At 38.3% G+C, this 23,730-nt stretch overlaps 2 protein-coding genes across 35 annotated transcripts in view; one reads left to right on the top strand and one right to left on the bottom strand.

Annotated features, from left to right (window-relative positions):
• LOC307025604 (ankyrin-3-like) overlaps positions 1–23,730 on the bottom strand; it is a 163,024-nt gene that overhangs the window by 32,268 nt on the left and 107,026 nt on the right. For 14 of the 33 annotated variants that reach the window (XM_079660389.1, XM_079660408.1, XM_079660400.1 and 11 more), the window contains 7 exons: positions 23,513–23,636; positions 17,921–18,023; positions 16,575–16,619; positions 15,398–15,504; positions 14,035–14,067; positions 12,856–13,080; positions 9,550–9,704 (listed from right to left, as the gene is read on the bottom strand). In XM_079660389.1, the coding sequence (XP_079516515.1) occupies positions 9,550–9,704; positions 12,856–13,080; positions 14,035–14,067; positions 15,398–15,504; positions 16,575–16,619; positions 17,921–18,023; positions 23,513–23,636 (792 nt within the window). Of the gene's footprint in view, positions 1–9,549; positions 9,705–12,855; positions 13,081–14,034; positions 14,068–15,397; positions 15,505–16,574; positions 16,620–17,920; positions 18,024–20,003; positions 20,016–23,512; positions 23,637–23,730 lie in introns of all 33 variants that reach the window. The other 19 variants (XM_079660404.1, XM_079660410.1, XM_079660381.1 and 16 more) reach the window with 6 other exon arrangements.
• LOC307025610 (uncharacterized protein) lies at positions 393–7,781 on the top strand. 2 transcript variants are annotated; one of them, XM_079660417.1, is made up of 8 exons: positions 393–2,368; positions 4,463–4,618; positions 5,696–5,779; positions 5,879–5,911; positions 6,013–6,077; positions 7,262–7,386; positions 7,468–7,539; positions 7,644–7,780. In XM_079660417.1, exons 1-6 carry the CDS (start codon positions 2,298–2,300, stop codon positions 7,363–7,365), a joined length of 513 nt encoding a protein of 170 aa, XP_079516543.1. In that variant the 5' UTR covers positions 393–2,297; the 3' UTR covers positions 7,366–7,386; positions 7,468–7,539; positions 7,644–7,780. The 2 variants fall into 2 exon arrangements, 1 of the variants encoding a protein (XP_079516543.1); XR_013804205.1 differs by lacking the exons at positions 7,262–7,386; positions 7,468–7,539 and having other exon boundaries at positions 393–6,077; positions 7,644–7,781.

The following is a 23,730-nucleotide window of genomic DNA, read 5'->3' as shown; positions in this document are numbered from 1 at the left end:
CTGCAAATCCTGAAATGAAAAACAAACAAATCCTGAAAACAAATACAACCAAAAAACGCTGCATTTACAGAAATGATGCAAACTGAATACAACACACAAACCCCGAAGACAAACACAACAAAAAGACGCTGCAAATACCAAAACGATATGCAAAGTCCAAAGCACGTACAAATCCCAAAACACATACAAGAAAAAAACATTCCGGAAGTGCTCCAGGCCTCTAGGGGGCGCGCTACGTGGAACAGATTGATGTCTGACCAGACATAGAGAGAACGAACAAGAGTGCTGCAAATTGAAGCCGGAGGAAACAAAGTTGATCGAAGTGGAAAAAGTCGATATATAAGAAGGTAAGTTTTGTTTTGATACAAAGAGCGTCATATTTACCCAGCTAGCGTTAGTTTGTTTGGTAAAAGAGTTTGCAAGTCAAGAGACAGCACTGTGCACCTAAATGTAACTCTTGACATCATATAGATATATTATAGGTCAGTGATGCAAACACAGGTATGGTGAAAAAAGAGAGAACTATTCGAAGCAGATGAAAAACAGCGTAATATACCATCTGACCTGTGGCCTGTGCTATAATGCTTCAATTAACTGGCTATTCTTTATAATATACTCAGATCAATAGGAGACAGAGATGTTAAGTTATAAATCAAGGGTTTTTATTATTATTTACAGCAGGGGTGGGGAACCTTTTTCCGTTAAATTTTTACAACATCCTCCGAGGGCCGTACAAATTATTGAACTCAACCTCTGCTTAAAAAAACTAAAATCACAGCCAATTCATTTGGCCTTTCTTTCATGCTGTGCAAAGAAAAAGCAACCTCTTAATCCAGATATCTACCATGACTCGCGCATGCATGTGCACGGTGTGGCATGACCACCAAAACAGAAAGATATGGACACAAGATGTGTGCAAATGTATTTAGTATCCATGTGAACATGATTTAAGTGGGGAGGGGGTCGGACCTAACCTCCTCTAGGGGGGTCCGGGGGCATGCTCCCCCGGGAAGGTTTTTTTTAAATATTGAAGTTAAAAGCATCAATCTGGTGCGCTTTGAGAGCAACATGAGGAGATCTATGGATACATCTTTCAACACCCATTTGAAACAGAACTGTAAGCAGATTTTTCTTTTTGGATATTTTACAAATCACACCCCTTTTAAAACTCTATTCTTGTTATTTTTAAAAACTTTTTTGTTACTGTAATATAGTATTTTATACCTGTTTTTCATTTAGTCTCTAATGTCTCATTAATAACTATAATGATCATATCAAGGTGTGCCTTAACCTCACTGAGCTGAGGTAATTTGAGCCTCTCAGGAGAGAGCTCTCTTCCACCTGGTTGTAGAAAAGCTCTTTAAATTCCTTAGCATAGCTAGCTAACCAGATGCTAATAACAACAGATCGCCACTGTGCTTACAACTAAAGACACAGCCCCGCAAAAACTGCTGCATGTGTACGGCTCCTTATGGGTACTGCAATATTTGAAGAGCTGGAGCAGCGTTCCGGTGCTCTCCGTCAGCACTCTAGTCTTACGAAAATGAACTATAGTATTACTTTATTATACTATAAGAGTTGTGTAGTATCCTATAGTAAGTTTGTAGAGTTCTATAGTATTTTTCACCAGCTATCGTATTACTATAGTCCTTTCTGTAGTGCCATGTTACTAGCTATAGTAGCCCTATAATATTTCAATAGTAATACTATGTATCTAGATCTTTGTAGTATTCCTATATTATTTTAAATAGTATAACTATAGTATAATATATAGTGTTTCTGTAGTTGTTTTTTGAACACACTATAGACCACTCCTATAGTAATAGCATGATATTGTCATAGTGAATGCATATTAATATAGTGTTTGTAAAAGTATTACCATAGTGTTTTTTTTGTTGTTTCTGTATTAAGATTATATTATTTTAAATAGTACTACTGTAGTATAATATTTAGTGTTTCTGTAGTTGTTTTTTGAACACACTATAGAACACTCCTATAATAGTATGATATTGTCATAATGAATGCATATTATTACCATAGTGTTTGTAAAAGTATTACACTCCTAGAATTAATGTGTCATTTTTTTTTAACACACTGCTGTGTCAAAGGCAATTCAACAAATTCAGTGTCATTTCTGAACTATTTTACACACACGTGTGTACATAGAAAAAATGTAAATGCACATAGTCAACACATTAGTGTTGACTAACACTGGGCTAACATTGGGCACTGTCCTGCCCAATCACGGTTGAGTTATTTCAAATGTATCATTTTTTAACTGTCCAACTGTCCATCAAATGTCCCAACTGCCATTTCACCTCTGGCTGCTGTGGAGGATGGATGTCAGTGGAGGAGAGTCTAACTCTAGGTAAGTTATACAGAAACAAAACGTTTTTAACAAAGTGAGCAGATATATTGTCATAATGTGAGCAAGCTAGGTCTAAATACATATTTTTAAACTTAAATAAATATGTTTTGCCAATGTTGAACAGCTAACTATTGTTTGAGTTTAGCTGCCTGGATGACAATTATTTTCCTTTAGGCCGTTCTTCTGTTTTTTAATTATATTTATTTCATCTTAACTTTATGTAGCTTACACTCTTTTCTGTGACCATCATTCTTCAATCGGCATTATATTGATAGCATTAGCAGCTATATGTTCAATGCTATCCTGCTATTTTGGCTAGGTTTCATTGTTCGGCCAGATGTGGCGAGAAAGTGCGAGTGAGAAGACCGACAGAGGCTGCGTTGATATGCAGTCTCTTACAGTACAAATACGTAACTTACTCGCACTAAAGTTATTTATTAGTAGTACGTGTACACTACAGTTTACCTGTTTCTGACTAAAACATCAGCCACTACTCTATACTTGCAAATACTATATTGTGTAGAAGGGAGATTTCATATCTGCCTCTTGTCGCTAAGGCAACTTGTGTATGTGAGACGCAGCAGCTGTGTCCCAATTCAGCGGCCGCATCCTACTGAGGATGCATTCGGAGACCGCATACGTCACTTCCGCCAAACGAAGGCTGTCCCAATTTAAAAAAAAAAAGACAAGACTCCTCCGAATGCGGCCCGCAAATGCAGCCTTCTTTCCCCAGATTTAGAGGATACATCTGATGTACACTCCGCGGTGCACCATATCCCAGGATGCAACGGGTGACGGTGACGAATGAGTTTTAAAAAAAATATATGGCTTGTAACGTCCCATCAACGGCTACAACGGTTTCAGCTGGATTCGTTTTTAAATGTACTCACCCAAATATTAAACAACATGAAAGAAAAGTAAACCTATTTAATTTGTGTATTTAAATATACGGGCAATTGGAGATGTCTTCTTTATATTACATACATCAAATAATATGAAGTGAAAATATTTCTAAACCCTGTTTGGTTTTCATATTGTTGGGATTCATTATAAAGCTAATTTATTTATTTAACTGCTTTTGTTATACAAATCTTACTGCAACAATTTTGTTTTGATAGGGAGCAAGGAGCAGACTGCGCAATTTATCCAGATGCGCGGGGAGAATGAAGCCCTCTTCATGGGGGCCTGTTGCGACCTCGGGAAAATAATTTAAACATATTATATAACACCAAAATAAGTACAGCTAGATCTAACTCCATATTGAACAGTTTTGAAAACAGTTTTGAAAACAGTTTGAAAATATTTTGCCTAGTATCAGAAATTATTACCGGCAGTTGTGACAGCAGCTGGTTGCTAGGTGACGGGGGCGGCAAAATGTAGGGGTAACTGCCGGTGACGTACAAGGACATGCTCCGTAGACCGTCTCATTTCGCAGTCCCAGGAGGACCCAGCCTCTGAATTGGGACACAGCTAGCGTCACGCACGGCACGTTAGGCCTTCCCTTCCAATTAATTGATTAGTCGGGCTTTCCTTCCGACCAATCAAATCGTTGGAAGGGAAGGCCGGCGGGCTTTCCTTGACATGTCCCTGACACAGCGGACTGCGGGTGTAGTATAGCGTGAGTGAAGCGTGCAATACTGTGTTTCACCACATTAATTTAGAGGGGCGCTGTTTCAGTCTTTGTAAAATACTCACTGACAACAGCGGAGAGATGTTTTTTAATACAAATAAAAAATATAAAGAAATAATAATTTGTTAAATTCCTAGCAAAAAGGAAATTAAAAGAAAAATCGACAGTGTCCAAAGCACAAACCATCTCCTGGAAGTAACAGGTGAATTTGGATTTGTCCTTGATAGGATTTTAAAATACAACACAGACTTCAAAGAGTTTATAGATGTTGATAGAAGTGAGAACATCAGTAACTTTGACAGATTCCAAGTGCACTTTTCTGAAGCACCGGATCTTCAGCCTTTCCTAAGAGAAGTCTGTCAAACTCAGGTATACATGTACCATGCTTGTTAAATTGTGTTTCAAAAAATCACACAGGCCAGAACTTTACTTTGTGCTGTGCTTGCTCTTATTGTTTTGTTCAGCCAAGAACCAGTTCTTTTGAATGGCCCAACTGATCTACTTCAGAAGAAAATTCCAGAAGTATTTGATGAACTGCAAACTAATGGCATTCTTACCGAGAAGACCAGCCTCAAACTTGTCAAAGTTTGCATCTCTGACTTGGTAGAGAGGCATGGGTTGTAAGTATATGAATGTGAAACGTGTTTATATATAAGGGTTGGGAAACTTTTCCCCTTAATTTCATTGCCCAACCATTTCTTTTTCGGGCCTGAAATTGTTCTTGTACATTTTTTACATTTAAGTTATTCGTATTCATATTCTGTGAACAATGTATTTTATTTTGTTAATAAAGTCCCTATCTTTCAAATTGAAACTGCTCTGCTTGCTAACTTTTATTTGTTGATACCATACTTACTATAGGGATGAATACATCATTATTAAAGCTAATTAACTATAGATTCACTATAAGATCGCCATAGCCAACTCTATAGTATTACTATAGTAATTTTCTGTAGTATGTTCCAAAAAACCATAGAAATAATATAGAAAGCACTATAGTGATACTACATAAAACTCAATAGTATCGCTATAGTAATTTCCTATAGTGGCCGAAAAACCATAGAAATACTACAGGAAACACTATAGTATAACTGTAACTTCACTATAAGATCACCATAGCCAACTCTATAGTATTACTAAAGTAATTCTCTATAGTGTGTCCCAAAAAACCATAGAAATACTATAGCAGTTTTTTGTGGTATTTCTATAGTAATTCTTAATAGTAATACTATAGTGTTTTTTCGTTACACTCCTTTCAGACGAGACATAACCACGTGAAGACATGGTGAAGACACGTTACGCTCGTGATGTGTTCAAGCAACCTGTCCTTGGCCAGGAAAAACAGGCACTGACTTGTTTAATTATTTTGCGATCTAGATTTCTTCATCTTTTTTGAAGTGAGAAGTTGTCCGTCAGTCGGACGGACTAACGGACTGACGGACCCCCCCCCCCAAAACGAAAACACTTCGGTTCTCCACGAATTACACAAGTCACCCAAAGCAGCGTTAAAAAAGCGGGAGGCGCCGAAAAGCGTCTAATTTGCATCACTGATAGGTGCAGAGAGGAGTTGGTTTATTGTGCCCCAATGTAAATCCTAAGAGAGAGTTAAAGGACGGTCAACAATATAATGTACCTTGGTCAGTTTGGATTTATCTTGGCATTTATTCTTAATTAAAGTGAATTTATTTTTATTTCAGTCAGTCATTTGTGTGTATGCAGGTGTGGGACATTCCAAATGTTCCAAAAGTGAGCCCTCCACGAATGGACAACAGTTTGCCAGGGTAAAAAAAAACATTGTCAACATATTATGTTGTGACATAAGAAGCAGAATGTTTTAACAGTACAGTAGTTTGAATATATTTGTTGTTTACCTTTATCAGACCTCTCAGGCACCCACAACCAGGTTTGATCGGGTAAGACTAATTAAAAATGTAATTATACCATGTAGGTTTGAATTTGTGAACATGAAATCAATAAATGCCTTTGTGTGCACTTATTTCCTGGGTAAAAATAGGATAGAGCACCAACCCCATTCCAGGAAGAGGTCCAGTCTGCCCCGGGTCAGAACAACTTCTATAGGTAAACGATGTTGACAGTTGCATCGTGACACAGTTGTGTGGTGTGTATCTTTATTTTACATTTGTTTGTTTGTATAGCCTCCAATCACAGTGGGTAACATTGCCAGGAAGCAGAACAATTATACTTTCATACATTTCCAAATGACACCCACAATATCTGACATCTTAGAGAAGACGATACAAAAAACACCCACACATATTTTTCAAAGATCAGATATTGTTTCTTGCATCCATTTCAAATGTTTACAAGGATTGTGCAGGAGTATGACAAAAGTGCAGCTGTCAGTTTAGAAGCCAATGTATTGGAAAAACAGGAAGAGGATCGACATCCTTTTGTAAATATGACTGTCATGCATATACAGTTGCAAGACAAAGTATGTGAACCCTTTGGAACTACCTGGATTTCTGCATAAATTGGTCATAAAATGTGTTCTGATCTTCATCTAAGTCACAACAATAGACAAACACAGTCTGCTTAAGCTAAAACCACACAAACAATTATATGTTTTTATTGAACACACCATGTAAACATTCACAGTGCAGGGTGGAAAAAGTATGTGAACCCTTGGATTTAATAACTCGTTGACCCTCCTTTGGCAGCAATAACCTCAACCAAACGTTTCCTATAGTTGCATATCAGACCTGCACAAGAATATTGCTGAACTGAAACAGTTTTGTAAAGAGGAATGGTCCAAAATTCCTCCTGACCATTCCTCTTTACAAAACTGTTTCAGTTCAGCAATATTCTTGGGATGTCTGGTGTGAATCGCTCTCTTGAGGTCATACCACAGCATCTCAATTGGGTTGAGGTCAGGCCTCTGACCGGGCCACTCCAGAAGGCCTATTTTCTTCTGTTGAAGCCATTCTGTTGTTGATTTACTTCTGTGCTTTGGTTCGTTGTCCTGTTGCATCACCCATCTTCTGTTGAGCTTCAATTGGTGGAAAGATGGCCTTAAGTTCTCCAGCAAAATGTCTTGATAAACTTGAGAATTCATTTTTCCGTCGATGATGGCAATCTGTCCAGGCCCTGAGGCAGCAAAGCAGCCCCAAACCATGATGCTCCCTCCACCATACTTCACAGTTGGGATGAGGTTTTGATGTTGGTGTGCTGTGCCTTTTTTTTCTCCACACATAGCGTTGTGTGTTCGTTCCAAACAACTCAACTTTGGTTTCATCTGTCCACAGAATATTTTGCCAGTAGTGCTGTGGAACATCCAGGTGCTCTTTTGCAAACTTCAAACGTGCAGCAATGTTTTTTCTGGACAGCAGTGGCTTCCTCCATTTTATGACCAACTTATGCAGAAATCCAGGTAATTCCAAAGGGTTCACACTTTTTCTTGCAACTGTATTATGTATTTGAAAATAATTATTCAACTTTCTTCTCACTGCAGCAACTACACAAATGTGTATGCACTTATCATTATTGATAGCGAGTCTGAGCCAGAAGACAAAATGAAGCAAAGGTATTAATTGTTACTATTACCACTTAGTTTTTCTATTCTATACTGTAAATCTTATTACTAGCTTCATAATTTAATATTACGATACATAACTTTGTCTTTCCCAGCACAGAATACCAGACTGCGGCACACATTGTTGCAAAACTCTCTGCGAAAAGAACAAATACATCTTGCAGCAGGTTCAATATTAATAGAGCCAATATGTGGGATGGAGCAATCCGCGGCTTCAAAGGTGCCTCATCCGATCCCTCTCTTGAGATGTCAGTTAAGTTCACTGATGATGAGGGACAAACTGAGGATGGAGGGGACACTGGTGGTCCCAAGCGTAAGTTCCTGACCCTCCTTATGGAATGCCTGAGAATGCGAAGAAAACATCACGTCAGCAACTGTTTGTGCCCCATGGTGGTGTGACTTTCCCAGCCGCTCACTGTCTCAAAATCTGATTATAAATGTATAATGTTCTCGATAAAGATATAACTAATACACAATTATGAATGTATAATATAAGCTGTGTTGTGTATTTAATGCATTGGTCTACAATTTAATGATGGCTTCTACATATTTCACATAAACAGACAATGAAAGAATGTGTCCTTCATGCTGATAACTAGTGTATGCATCTGCCAATTAGTATTCTAAACAGAGTAGTGTGTTGAATCCTTATTTCTTGCATTTGAAACGGAAACAATAAAAAAAAGTGAATTTACTGTTGTGTTCAACTTCTGCCAACAACTGTACATGTTTGCCACAGGAGCCACAGAACACTTGAACTGTCCCCAGATGTTGGCCACAGAAAGGACAAAACATGGCGGCCTGAAAACACATACATTGATGTAGTAAAATCCATTTAATCAAGTCAATCATAAACACACAGTCTAAATAGTGGTTAGCTAAATAAATAAAAAGATACATCATGTTTATCGTTGAATCTGTGTTTTGTCTCTCTCCTTGAATGTCTTCTCTATATTTGTTCTTGAGCATTTCTAATGCAAACTACTATCCTGTCATTACTTTGTCCCTCTTCACATTTTGTCACTTCTCTCTCTCTTTCTCTCTCAATTCAATTCAATAGCTTTATTAGCATGACCATAGTTACAGGCAATTGCTAAAGCTCTGTATAGTTGCAACATCTACACAAATACATACATATAAACAAACTGCTAAGAATTAAAATGTCCTTTTTCCGCGGTACTCACTATGGCCCCTGTTATTTGCCTGCACTTGATTTGTCATCTCTTTTAATAATGTTCTTCCTTCACTTTATCTTCTCTTCACGTGAAGCTCTCCTCTCCTCGGCTGGTGTAGTAGTTGGCACGCTAACGCTAGCTATATAAATATGACGCTCTATGTATAAAAACAAAACTTACCTTCTTATATCTTTCTCCACTTAAATGAACTTTCTTTCCTCCCGATTTCCATCACTCTTGTTCGTTCTCTCTATGTCTGGTCAGACATCAATCTGTTCCACGTAGCGCGCCCCCTAGAGGCCTGGAGCACTTCCGGAATGTTTTTTTTTGGTATGTGTTTTGGGATTTGTACGTGCTTTGGACTTTGCATATCGTTTTGGTATTTGCAGCGTTTTTTTGTTGCGTTTTCGGGGTTTGTGTGTTGTATTTAGTTTGCATCATTTCTGTAAATGCAGCGTTTTTTGGTTGCATTTGTTTTCAGGGTTTGTTTGTTTTTCATTTCATTATTTGCAGGTGTTTCCTGCTAATGTAAGCGTTTTGGGCCGTTGTTCCGCGTTTGCACCTGCCGGCCACCGTAACATATCATTCTACATAGAGGGACTTAAAAAGCACTATATCATTTAATTTGAAAGAATAAAAACAAAACAAAAATGACTTCCCATGTTTTATCGTTTTTTAAGACATTACATAATTTATAAAGACTTTTGAAAGAATGGTTTAGGAAATGTTATTACCAAATCACCTTGACATAAAAAATACTTGGCTGATTGGCATTATAAGACAAAGTTTAGACACAAAAAAGAAGAAATCTGAACTTCTGCTTCACCTTCATCCATCCCACTGAGGAGCTGCCTGAGGTCGTCAGTCTTGTAGTCGTACACGTGCTCCTTCCAGCTCTCCCCGTTCTCGCTGCGCAGCAGGATCAGCTCTCTCTCCTGGCCTCGCATCGAGCCAAAATGAGGGATCTCCACAATCACAGGCCTGGTGAGGAGCATGTCATGAAAGCAAGATGTAATTAATCGTATTCGAATGCAATGGCAGGCGATGGGTAAACCAAGAAAGTAGAGGTTAAGTTGCTAAATCAAATCTGAAATACAAATAATGGAGGATACATCATACATAGGGGGGTGATAATCACTAATGAAAGATGAAATCCATTCAGATTGTTAATTCTACAAGGGAAATATGAACAAGGAACATTAAAGAACGTTGATGTCAGAAACACACTTTACAGGTATGAATGAACTTTGGTTTTGCTGATGACAGAGGATCTTTAAAATGATAGCGGTGGCCGTGCTGCAGTTGAAGGGACACTTGCAGTGTGTGTCATACAGTGTAAGGCATGAATTGATATGAAATAGATGGAGGAGTGAGATGAGAAAGCTGCACAGCCCTTATTCAAACAAGGCACGATGGCAACACAAGAGAGAAGGGTGAACGTACTCTAGTCTGAGGACCATTTTTACCTCAGAGTAGAGAGTACAAAAGGACACACAGAGGAACTATAGTTATTGATCATTCCCTTGGCAAAGTCACAAAATTATGTTTTTTAAGTACTTTTTTCTCAATCAGCGTCTTTCTATGAGTGATAAAGTCCTACATTAACTATATTCACAATTTTCTGCCAAAGTTAAATTAATCTAGGTTGTATACAGACGGTGAAAAGGTACCTTACTTGTAAATCTGTAGTCTAGGGAAAAGGTACTCAAATATGTAACTCATATGTATCACAACAGTGTAGTAATACTCAGTTACAAGTACAAGTCATGTGTCAAGTAAAGGTACAAAAGTATTAGCATCAAATAGGCTTGCAGTATCAAAGTTAATCAATCACTTGTTTGGAAATTGTGGGAAAGTTTTTAACAGACTGCTAGCACTTTTTGACTTTCTAGTTCTGTGCTGTTATCAATAGCCTTCTGCTTTAATAACATTTGCTTTAATAAACGATCATTAAAACCTCATGTTTGGGTCGCATCTTGCAGGTTCAATGCCAAGTATTTATTAATTTAAATGCATCATTTTGTGTTATTACTATATTATATAAGTCTCTGTAAATACATTATACAAACATTTTGTGGGATGACATACAACTGAACCTAAAAGGTGAAGTAAAGTAACAGTGGTCATGAGAAGCAGGATGATGCTCGGCTTGAGGAGGAAAAGGCTCATGCCCAACAAGTGCAGTCAAGTCCAAACAGCCAATAAAAACTTCTTCTTTCAGGGACGTCATAAGCCCACTGAAAGGTTCTGAAATAAAATATATACAATGGTCTCTGAATGAAAGTGGCTTGAAAATAACCGTCATGGATTTAAAGGGTAGTTTTAGGAAGAATTATAAAATATCAAATGTAAAATCTATATTTTATGTCTCACTCTAACATGTCATTAAGGCTAATACAAATCATACAGATGACTTTATATGTAATACTAGTAACTAATTGTCCTCACTTCAAAAGGTTAATTACATCATTGATTTCTTCCCAAAAATACATGAAACCATGTAGCAGTAATGCCGTATCCTGACAAATCAATAGAGATGGGTAAAATAATCATATCCTTCAGCATGAGTCAGCCTGGGTCATGTTGCTTCCTCGGGGGAGGTGGGAGGTACGTAAAGGAGAGGAGAAGGTGGGGGGGGGGGGGGGGTGCTATGTTTGGTTCCTACCCAACAAATCTAGTTCCTCTGGGTCCCAGCTGAAGCACTGGACTAACCAGGCTCTCGCCTTCACTAAGGGCTGGCAGCTTTCTGGGAAGATGTAGTTTACTGCGTCCACAAGATAATGAAAAACACGCGCACCCCAACATATACACACACTTGTAAAGTCAGTAACAGCACACACTGCAGAGTTGTATCGTTAAATTAATTCCTGTTTCTATTGTCCAGCACTCATCAGGGACAACAGCAACAGCAAATACACACTCACAATAACAGTTTATGGTTGGAATACACACATGGTGTATCAACATCTAATATTAACAAATGTAATTACTCCTGAAGATAATACGCTCCGGTGGAAAAACTATTTAAATTCTGTTTAGCCATTTTCTATTACCAAACAAGGTTGCCAAATGGTGATTGAGCAGATTCATATTGAAAGCATTTAATTGTTGAAACACAAGCGACTTTTATCATGAAGTTGTCACAGGACATGCAATGTGTTTTTCAGTGAGCTTGACGTTGGCTGCTGTTGTTCATTAAAAATTAGCGTAAAAAACAAGACGGCAAAGACTTAATGTGCGGCATTTTTGACAGCTGTTAGAAATTATATTACAAATATTGCAGAAAGTAATGGAAGAATCAAGAGCAGCCACAGTGAGCGGTAAGAGGAAGAGCTATGGATGCGAGGCAGCAAACTTTCATTTTCACATATTTCTTTGTTGAAGCATCTAAAACCACATTTGCTGTTTTCACCAAATAGGGTGATGCCTGATTCACTAGGACTGTAAGTTTAGGGATTTCAACTTAAAGTAGAAAAAAAGTTATATTGCAGTGTAGAAAACCTCTGTTGCATTTGTCTATTTAATAGCATAATCTTTTTATTTTTGTCTTTATTTATTTTTCATAAAATGAGATGAACTACTCCAGCTTTAAAACGAGCTGAAATAGTAACAGATATTTGTGTCTCAAAGCTGCAATCTAATTCAGAACTATTTTTGGACATGCAGACAGTATGTTGCATTGTATTAACACTGTAATTATGTAAATGAAACAGGAGAGAAAGCATGTTCATTCAGTTGAGACAAATCTATCATCTCTGTTGGCTTTGACAAACTTCCTGACATAGGGTTGTAATGTATATAAAACTAAAACATGTGCACTATTCATTTCTTCCCATGGTCCTTAATTTTACACAGTTTACATCCGTTAGCAATGTTGCCTTTACTTTGACAATGTCCGGACTTAATGCTTGAGGGTTATCACACTGCAACAATTACACTTTAACTGCAAATTACACAGCATGTATTCCACCTAAACATGCACATAGACTCATTCACACTTTAGAAATATAACGCAGATGGCGTGAGATGGCTATGGCAAGAAGCAGAAGGAATAAGAAGTCAAGTCCCGAAAAAAAAAAAAATTAAGCAAACAACACTATTGGTGATCAAAAAAAAGAAATGTGAGTCTCACCCGAGGAACTGAGCTCCTGCAGGACCGACTTCAACCAATCGGCTGGCCAGGCCTTCTCCTTCCACCATCGGTGGGGGCGTGGCCAGTTTGTGTCTCTTGACCAGGCGACAGGTGATCCTGGTGGGCGCCGTGCACTTCCTGGGCGGGATGATGATGCGCATGCCGTTGTGACGACTCCCTCTCATGGAGCCACCTCTGGCGTCCACCATGAAGCTGACCAGGAACCTGACGGAGGGAGAGAAAAGGAAGAAACAGGAGCAGAGGAAGAAGAGTGAGAGGAGAAGGTGGAGCAGAGAGTGCAAAGTGAAAGAAAGATGGATAACAGATAGACGGAAGGGTATAGAAAAGGGACGGAATAGAAAGTAATACACATCAATTAAACGTCGGCATTGATGGAGAGGGAAGAGCTTTAGTTGAGGTGAAATCCCTTCTCATGCCGTGATCTCCAAAACACACACAAAGTGTAAGTGTGAGCAAAAGAGATAAAGATAGAACAGAAGCGTTTCAGAAGAGTTTTCTGTGTTGGCTATGGCTGCCCTTGAAAAGTTGGTGGTTACAGTCAGAAAACACCAACTTTGCCAAGTAGATGTAACAATATCGCTACATAAAAGTGCTTATTATTCAGTGAATATTATTACAAGTGGATGAATTACCCATAATGACAACACAGGAGCCTCCGGTGTGTCTTATTCATACAAGGTACAGTAGTCCTGTGTGTAACTCATTGTAGAAGGAAATACCTTAAAACACACACTGCACACAGATCACACCATGCAATTTGGTGAACAATATTTCATGTTAGTTATATGTAGGTTTTGAATAAATGATGTGAATATAAATCGTCCAGTTCAAATATATAACAAATATTATAAAGAGGAAACATTTTTTTTTAAGTATTGTAAAAATGTACCTGAAAATGTGATAAAAAATAATTTAACCAGACATTTGAACATGAAAATGTCACATATTATACGTTGAAGAGACTCAAAGATTTCCTCCAAACAAAAGGAATACACACAAGGTCCAAAAATTCGATCTGTTACAACACAGTTCATGTGTGAGGAGAGCAAACACAGATGTTATGAGTGAACGGAGAGGGGGGGGGGCGTGATGTCACCAGGAAGTAACAACAAACAAGGTGGAGGTGACAAAAGAAGGCAACCAATCACAGTCAATCACCTGCTGTCGTACTGCGGGAGCGGAGAGGAAAAACTGCAGGATGGACGACAAAGCAACGCAGGAGTGACAGGTCAACAACAGAGGAAACACCACCGAGAAGACCACCACCAAGGAGTCCTTTAAAGAATAGCTCGACATTTTGGGAGATATGCTTATTCGCTTTCTGGCCGAGGGTTCGATGAGAAGTTGAGCCTTTCTTTTGTATATTGGTTCACAGTTATCAGCCGGTTAGCTTAGCTTACCTTAGCTTAGCACCAAGTCTGAATTGTAATTTGCTAACTATTGATAATTAGTGTGGTGTACAATTGTGTATGCAATGTGTTCCAATTTCAAAGTACTGTATGTTGATTTGTGTACGCCAGAAATGCCTGGATGTAAAGAAGATTAGCAGGAATTTCTGAGTATGACACGTGAATTCACAGGACATATTTAGACTGTCCAATGGTGGACTGCAGGAAAGCTAGTTTAAATCATTAACCAATAAAATAATAACGAAAGATGACCAGTGAAATAAGGTGCGGTCACGAGGATAAATGCTCACATATACAAAATAATATAATTTAAAACCTTTAACAATTTACATTTCTATTGATATAATACTGAAATATAGCAATTCTACGGCAGCTCGGAGAAGTATTGCTTTAAACGTTACTGTCAATAAATACAACAAATTGCTTAAGTTAAGGTAAGTGTGGAATTACATTTTCAAATGTTATTTAATGCACAGTATTTAGTAGATACTAATTAAGTTTGTATTGATGGGATTTCAAACACAACCCAAGTGTGCTTTAGAGGTGCTGGGTGGATCTTAGAAAGGATCAATGTTTTCCAGGTTTCAAGTCTTTTGTGCTAAGCTAAGCTAATTCGCTACTTTCAGTTGCCATTATTCCTTTTCAATTTACTGGATAGACCTGAAGTAAATGTTCTCATCGAACTCTACGCCAGAAAGCTAAGGGCATACTTCCGACCATGTCAAACTTTTGCTTTAAATTTCAGAACCTTAATTTCCGCATTTCTCTGAGTCACAGTGGGATCTGTTGCGGCGAGGCCAAGGATTTACCTGACCTTTAGCATCAGATGAGCACAGTTCAAATTTTAGGGTTTGGTTAAACAGAGAAAAACTGAAGCCATCAGTTTCTAAGATTAAATGTATTTGCAGACTGATTGAATACAGTGACTACGGAAATAAGAGAAGTGTAACTTTTGCTAACAGACAGAGAAGAGAAACTGCTGCATGTAGGGGCCATTTTCTCAAGGAAAAAGTACATGACAAAGGGAGACAGACAGAGAATATACAGGTGGGAGGAAACACAGACAAGCACATGTTTTGTATCCTTCTTTATCCACTTTAAAACGTGCTTACCCCGAGTGTATTGGCGAGGACACTATGTTGACATTATCATGGGCGTCTGGGGTCCAACTGTATCTCCTCAGAGAGTCGTTATCGCAGTCCTTAGCCACCGCCAGATGCTTTGGAGGAGACAAGGTCATTGCAATGCATTAGTGTGTGTGTATGTGTGTCCATGTGACCGACATTGCATGTGCAGAAGAAGAAATACATAATGTACGATGAGGATGAATTTGTGCATTTAAATTGCCATGAAGTATACAAACCAAATATGAAAATGTGTTGATAAAGTCTGACTTTTAAAAGAAAAGTTGGCTTTTTTCTCGTTTCCTTAACCTTTAGTTTTATTCTCAAGAGCTAGCCGTGAGCTCTGATATAACATGATGACAAGGCCTTTCCTCTCAAGCTTATTTCTAGTTTCACCTCCTCTGGGGAAGGTGGCATCAACACTAGTACCGCTTGCAGGATTTATGGCTGAGTCATAACATTATTTCTATTCTCAGGAGACGGCAGCAGCTGTCGTTATGAAATAGAACATCTGAAGATACTGTGTGAGTACCCAAGCAATCAAAAACACCATCTATACCTTTAGTATATTAGTGGGAAAAAAGGAAAACATTACCAGAACAATAGTCTTTTAAATAAAAAAAAATAGACTCCTTTACAGATGGTAAGAACAGAAAACCAGCACCATATGTTTAAAGTAAATGGATGCAATTGGTAAAGAAAACAGGTCTTTAAAAATAATTTTACGGCTAATTAATGCTAAAATGCATTAATAAAGACGAAGTTTGCTGACTTAAAAATGTAGTGTTTTATTCCGAAAAAATAGCCATGTCATAAAACGTCAATGGACACTTATAACTGTTATGAGTGTTAACGTTTGTAATAATTATAAACACCTATATAACAAATGTTAATGAGTTGATGACAAAACATTGGAATTCCTACCATATAAGATGAACACAATATGACTCTTATTCAATCCCATCATTAATAAGGAAGGAATCCAGTAAGTAGTGTCTCTAATTATTGATCATCAACACATGGATAAAGAACATAGTAACAATGAAGAGAAAATGATGAATATACATATACATGCTTTGATGAAAAAAATAAATACACCACATATAAAACATGATCAAATGAAAAAGTGTGAATGACATATTCTCACATGCACTTAAACGTCTACCTTGTTGCGCTTCTCTACAATGAAAGACCTCTCCTTACAGAGCATCTGGAGCAGCGTGAAAGGAGACAGCTGTTATTTAGCAGCTGTTACATTCAGACATCATTAAACCATGTTTCTGTGAATTACATTACTCAGTGTAGCAACACTGTCTGTCACACATTTGCAGGAAAATTAATCGCGTGCATACTAGAACATGGCGAGACTTCTTCTGAGAAAAGCTTTAAAGTTCTCCGCCTAATTCTTTTCATAGGGAATGTAGGATACAATATATTTGTAAATAGATTAGGAGTTTCTGGACCTGTCTTCCAAATGTTTGAAAGTGCAATACTTAAAATATGGCAACTATTGTAAAGCATTGTGGAGTTTGACATATTTGATGAAATAAATAAAAACATCTGTCACCAAAAGGGAATTAAAAGACGATTGTTTCTGTATCATGTATCATTTTGGCAATGACATTTTCTAACAATAAGCAGCCATTTCTAATGCTGGGAACATTTCAATTTTTTTTGTAATTTACCAGGCATCCCACTCGATTCCCTCATATCTAATAACCCAACACGACATAGCCTGAGAGACGGATCAATGTTAATAACCATTGGACTCTCTTGAGGCAGGTGGGGCATTAACAATATCTAACTGTGGGAAACGCATGCAGACAGCAGTACGTTTATTTACTAACTATTACTAACAAAACATTGAAAGACATTCTGGGTCTTGTAAACTATTAAGGCTTAGATTTTGTTGTCCTTAAATTCACAAAAGTTCAAGGTTTTCAAGGCCTCATGGAACTACCGCTACCAAAACAAGGCTTTATCCAAACCATCTTTTTTGATTCTAGAACTAATAATGCTTATAGATGGAAAACAATATAATTTATATCATGACACTAACGAAGATATTTGATAAGTCTTCAAAACAAACTCATAAGGAGGTAGAAGTTTACTTATGCCAGGCCTGGTTGGGTTGTTCTTGGCTCCTGCAATATACCCTCTAAAAAAGAAATTTCACATGAATTCCAACTTTACTTTGAAAAAGCCAATTTGTTGCACACTGAAAGTAAGTGGTCCATGTAATCCCTCGGAGATAGCACCACTCACCACTAATCCCATTTCCTCTTTCAGTCCTATGTAACAGGATTGGCCGTTTTCATGTCAACACTACCTCAGGTGTAAAAGGATTGGTTTAACCTGGCCTTTCACAAAGCGCTTAGTCAGCATGGCACATTTAGAGACAGAACTTTTTGTCTCTTGTTGAGGTTAGTGACCTGTGGATTACTGAGCAGGAAAGAAATTGAAATGAATGCTAACATGGAGAGGGAAAAAAAAGAAACACCTAGTACGTACCATGTCCTTGCCAGGTGCCAGCATCTCCTCTATCATCATGCTGTCCCGTGTGAAGGAGCTCCGATTCAACGTGTTGGACCTATCAGAACTGAAGGAACGTAGGCTTGGTGGGGTTGCCGGTTACCAAGACAACATTCACAATGATGGAGAGGGGAGGTGCAGAGGAGGGGTTGGGAGGAAGGTGGGGTGTAAGGGGGGGGAGAAAGTGAACAGAAAAAACAAACATAAACACATTAAATGCATGCAGCTTCCAGGAACCTGACTGTATGCCACCAGTGACAACAAAAACAACAACCACATGAAGGAAAAACGATCTTTAGGATAGAACTTAAAAGTGTTTCCATTGCTAGAAAGAAGGGAGTGGTGTACAAAGGATACTGTATGAGGCCACAACACCAATTACAAAAACTGTAGAAATCCAGATGCAAATGCAGTTGACAATGTACATTTTCCAAATAACATTGTTACAACAATTCCTAGGGTTTAGACCAACTTTATTTGAGCCTCTTCAGCCTCAGAGGCTACTCACATCATGCCAGCACACAATTTGAATGCCCTAAAAGCCTGAGGGTAGCAGCTAATGAAAGCTAAGCAAACTACTATATGATGGACAATGGACACAGCATGAGGACAGTAGGCTGGCTGACAAGATGAAAAATAGGCAGATGATTAGCTGCTAATTTTGTCTTACACTTTTGTCCAAATACAGTTGTCATGGACGATGAGCAGTGTTGTTTATGAGACATTAGTGAGATGAATTAAGAGCATTCCCAGGCAAGGACAAAAAAATGAATGTTTGCTTAATGTCTCTACCGCGGTTACAGCAGCTCTATTTGCTCCACATACTGTAAGTAAACCGGTGTGAACCAATTAGCCGGTGCTCAGAGGAGCTGCTCTGTAGCGCAGCAACTCATTCTGACAGGACAAATCTGTGGAAGCACAGAAAGGCCATCTGGCAATATAAATGAGTCTTTTGCTGTCTCAAAATAATAAAGCAACTTCCTCATAATAGAAAAGGTTATACCTTTGGAAAACAAAAGGTTGTATTGTTCAGATAACGATCCCATTACCAAGCGATCACAAATTATTTTCACATTTAATTTGATGATCTCTAAGATATTAATTTCTCTATAACAATGTTTTTTTATTTTGAAAGACTTAACATTTAATAATAGATGAAAGCTCCACCCATGGCCCAATAACACTTTGTGTAAGGAATACATGCAATACTATGATATTTATATACAACAAAATAATTATATTATATATAATTAATAGATGTAATCTATATACTAGATACAAAATTCAGGTTTGTATTGTTAAGAAAATATGGAAATAGTGGCACCAAGATAATTGATGATGCTGTACTTTGTAAAAACTGATATGGTTGGCAAAAAAATCATCCTATATTTTCAATGTCTTTTTGTAGTTTCTTTTCAAGCTAGATATATCATTATTATTAAAAAAAATATTGTGTAAATGAAATTCATAATAAATTAATCAATTAAATATACATTTCCATACAAAAGAAAGAAACAAAACATATATTGCTCAAGAAAAAATGTGCTCGACCACAGACAGTAAGATTATTCTTTACTGTTCCTTACATGACACTAAACTGATGTAGGCAATAGCTATTGCCGACAGATATATCAGTTCAGGCCCCTGGAAGCGTGATGAGGGAAAACTCCGCACACAAACCAAAATAATGCAAAGCTCCACCTTTGTGGCTAACGCACAAAGACCCAGGCGGTTATGAAACAGTCACCACAGTCCAACACAAAAGCACACTCATGGAGCTGCTCCCTCACAGGCAGGGAACACAGCACAACTGTTTTCAAATGAAGGCATACATAAAATATCACACAAGTGGACCACAGTACGCAACACAGGGTCTGATGTCAACATACAAAAGTGTTAAAACTAAAAAAATCTGGCGAAAATCATCGAGTTAGTAGTCAAACATTCACAGTAAAGATTTATTTCAGTTGACCACTGGAGTCTGGGGAGGGGAAGGGGTGAAATGTGGGAAGGGGTTAGGTATTGGGGGGGGGGGGGGGGCTCTTCATGCCTTCAGCCTTACCTGACTTTGGGGCTAACATTAAGAACGGACATGAGGAGAGAATAAAAGATCATGAACAAACAGAGAAGTGGAGAGATGCAGAGAGGAGAAGGCCAGGTTGGTAGAATCATGCCAAATGCTGACTGACTGACTGACTGCCTGTCTTACTACCTGACTGACTGACTGTCTCACTGACTGTCTGTCTCAATACCTGACTGACTGCCTGTCTGTCTTACTACCTGACTGACTGTCTCACTGACTGTCTGTCTCACTGACTGACTGTCTGTCTGTCTCACTAACTGACTGACTGACTGACTGACTGACTGTCTGTCTCACTACCTGACTGAATGACTGTCTCACTGATTGAGTGTCTCACTACCTGACTGACTGACTGTTTCACTACCTGACTGACTGACTGTCTGTCTCACTACCTCACTGACTGTCTCACTACCTGACTGACTGCCTGACTGTCTGTCTCACTACCTGACTGACTGTCTCAATACCTGACTGACTGTCTTACTGTCTGTCTGTCTCACTGACTGACTGTCTCACTACCTGACGGACTGACTGTCTCACTGACTGACTGACTCACTACCTGACTGACTGTCTCACTACCTGACTGTCTGACTGATTGCCCATTAACCTGCCTGGTATCCACACCGACCACTGTCGGACTACAACTTTGGGCACACATACCATTTATGACAAATTATTATATGAACTCCCAATATTCTGGTGAACACCAGTGCTTCTTCATCTTAACCCCCGACATGTCATCCTGCTTCAAATCCAAACTTGTAAAATATATTGAATACAGCCTGGTCAGTGGCCTGTAATCATGATGTCATGGGATATTTTTGGCAAGAAACTTAAATATCTATAGTTGATGTTTGCAATATAAATTGGTATTAGAGAGGGGATGTTTGAGCTGTTTACCTTTATAACATTAACCTGCAAACGGTTATAAAGGAGTGTAGGTTGAAGTACATGGGATGTACTGTTTTGTTTGAGCTTTTTAATAAGCTATCAAATTGGGTATGGAAAGACCTGGAATTACTGGCATTGGGTTTGACTATAATTTCTGTCATTGTAAAATCATGAACTTGCCAATATTAGTTAACAAACTTTAACCAACCTAGGTCACATACACAACGTACCTAACTGACTTATGTTACTTAAGTTAACTACAAACTACAAACTATGACTTAAAGCTAATCAAGTAAGTATTTTAATTCACATTGTTCACCAAGTGTTGAAGTCTATTGGACATTGGCTTAAAAAAAGCCTTCAGTCGGTGGATAAGACTCAAAATAAAACTTTTAAATGGTGGGACAAAAGACATCTGGACCATGCAGTTACTTCCACACTTTATTGGGTGTTCCTGTTTTGCTTTAGGTGATGTCCAAAAGGATAATGCATCAAAAATGTTTCATGGCTTTCACTGACAAAACTGTGGCCAACTAAAAACATACTTGATGTTTTTCTTTCAGCTAACAGGGATTTTTATAGATAATTCACTTCCTAAATCGACTGAACACAAAGACATTTGAACTCATTTCTACAGCGGACCAGCAATAAAGTTAAACTTATTCACACACTCACACACACGCATCCAACCCACTTAGCTAGTGTGTGTTATTGTAACCTGGGGCTAAGTGCCATGAAATCGAACATGTTTCTCATTTCCTGTGGCTCAGTGTCCGTGTGTGTGTCACTGTTCAGATATTCAATAACCCCTCCCTCTTCAGCGGGGTTGCACAAACGTCAATAGTTTTGTGTGAGCGAGAAAGTTCAACAGCAACAGAAAGCGAACTGTATAACCTCCCACTGGTGAGAGGAAAGTCTGTGTGCCGGGGGGCAGAATAATGTAAAGCCTTACTTCTTCTGTACAATACGAGAAGAAAAAAGGAGCTCCTACAATACCACTTAGAAACCACGTCTAAGCTGAGTGTATCCATCAAATGCATTGCTATACCTTGGTACACTGTAGTAACTATAAACTAAATGGTGAAAATATCTAGCATATCATTATAATAAATAAAAAGACAATTTCTATTAACCCAGATACTTCCTGTTAGAGTAGCAGCTAACAATAGTTCCCCTTCATTTTGGATTATCTGGCTCTTTGATTCCTACCATTGTCAAAATACTTTGCTAAAGGGTACTGCAGGAATAAGTCCTAGAACATGGAGATGAGTCAACATGTTTGCACTTTGGGTTCCCTCGTATTGAAGTTTTTGATGACTGAAACAAGTTTTGTTGTTAATCCAATCTCAATACGTCATTTTTCAAGTCAGTACCGGTAAATACCCTACTCATGAGCGTTGAAGTTTTAAAGCTTGCAAACTAGAGGCTGAATGAGAATACGGTTGTTATCTAGGAAATTAAATGTCATCCCGCCAAAAACAAATCCACCTTTAGCTAAGTGATGGTGACGCTGAGGACATGTAACTAGGTGAAGTTAGTTTATAGCCTAGCCTTAGCCATTTGCTTCTTCAGATAGCAGAATCTGAAAAGTGTTGTTTATAGGTCTGGTGATTTTCTTGCTGGACACAACTTGTACATATCATCAACCTTTGTTTGCCACAGAAATTATTCTCTTCAATAATCCAAACCAAATGGGAATGAAAGGAAACCGATTGTTTTTTTTGTGAAGGGAACCAGGGCGATGCTAACTTCCCGGTTGGTTAACAGAAATAGGTCATCACTAATGCACTCTAAAAAAGGTCAAATGTTCAAAGTGCCAGAGTTCAACGAATGTCAACCCTGCAAGCTATATTAAATAAGCTTTGTTATGAAAATGTTGTGACCGGGCCTATACACATCAGAAACATCAATAAACATGTCATTTGTTATTGTGCGTCATAGCAACTGATATTCGTTTTACATCAACCCACCAAGTTAGACATACCTCTCAGCTCTTCTTCACTGTTCCTCTAGTTAAAAAGGACATTGGCAAAAGAGCCTTCAAATTTAAAGCTCCTGCTGATTGGAATAACTTACCTGCTACCATCAGATCTCTCCCTACTCTGACTTTGTTCAAGCGTGCATTGTCGTCTCACCTCAAGGTTGAATGTTTTTGTATGACCTGAAGTACTTTATTTATTGTTTAAGGGTTGTTGAGGCTCCATCTTATTTCACCATCTCCTCATGAGATGACCCACCTATTGCCCATTTCTAAGTCTTTATTGTTATGATTTTGTATATATAGTACAGCTACTCTACTTTACTCTACCCAATGATATGCATTCAATGTAACCGCCTATAATGTATTACCATATGCTGTATGCTTAGGCTGAATGTTTGTAATTTCTTGGTTATTTCTTCCGATGTATGTGTGTGAATGTTGTTTGTATGTTGTACTTGTTTGTTATTTGTTTTCTTGGGACCCCCTTGAAAACGAGGTGATTCACCTCAAGGGGTTTATCCTAATAAAGAAATTTGAATATATATATAGGTGCACATTAGCAAACATAGACATAGTCACAATATAGTTTATTAACTGTGGGAAAGGTCATAGTGGGTCTTACCTCTGCGAACGCGCTCCAACGCTGAAGCCCATGTAGCCCTCCTGTGGGAGCGAGTCGTCCCCCAGCTCCCGCAGGTCCTGGGGGGCAAGATATTTGTCTGTGTCCCCCGTCATTGCATCATCACCTGCAGGTTGAAAACACACAGGGCCGAAGAAAGGTTACAGAAAGTAAGCGTAATTGATTCTGTGGCTTTTTAGCAGCTATAATCTTCTTGTGAG

This window comes from Notothenia rossii (genome assembly GCF_949606895.1).
Source record: "Notothenia rossii genome assembly, chromosome: 11".
NCBI lineage: Eukaryota > Metazoa > Chordata > Actinopteri > Perciformes > Nototheniidae > Notothenia > Notothenia rossii.
The sequence above is the reverse complement of the archived record's forward strand: the minus strand, read 5'-3'. Positions and strand labels throughout refer to the sequence as shown.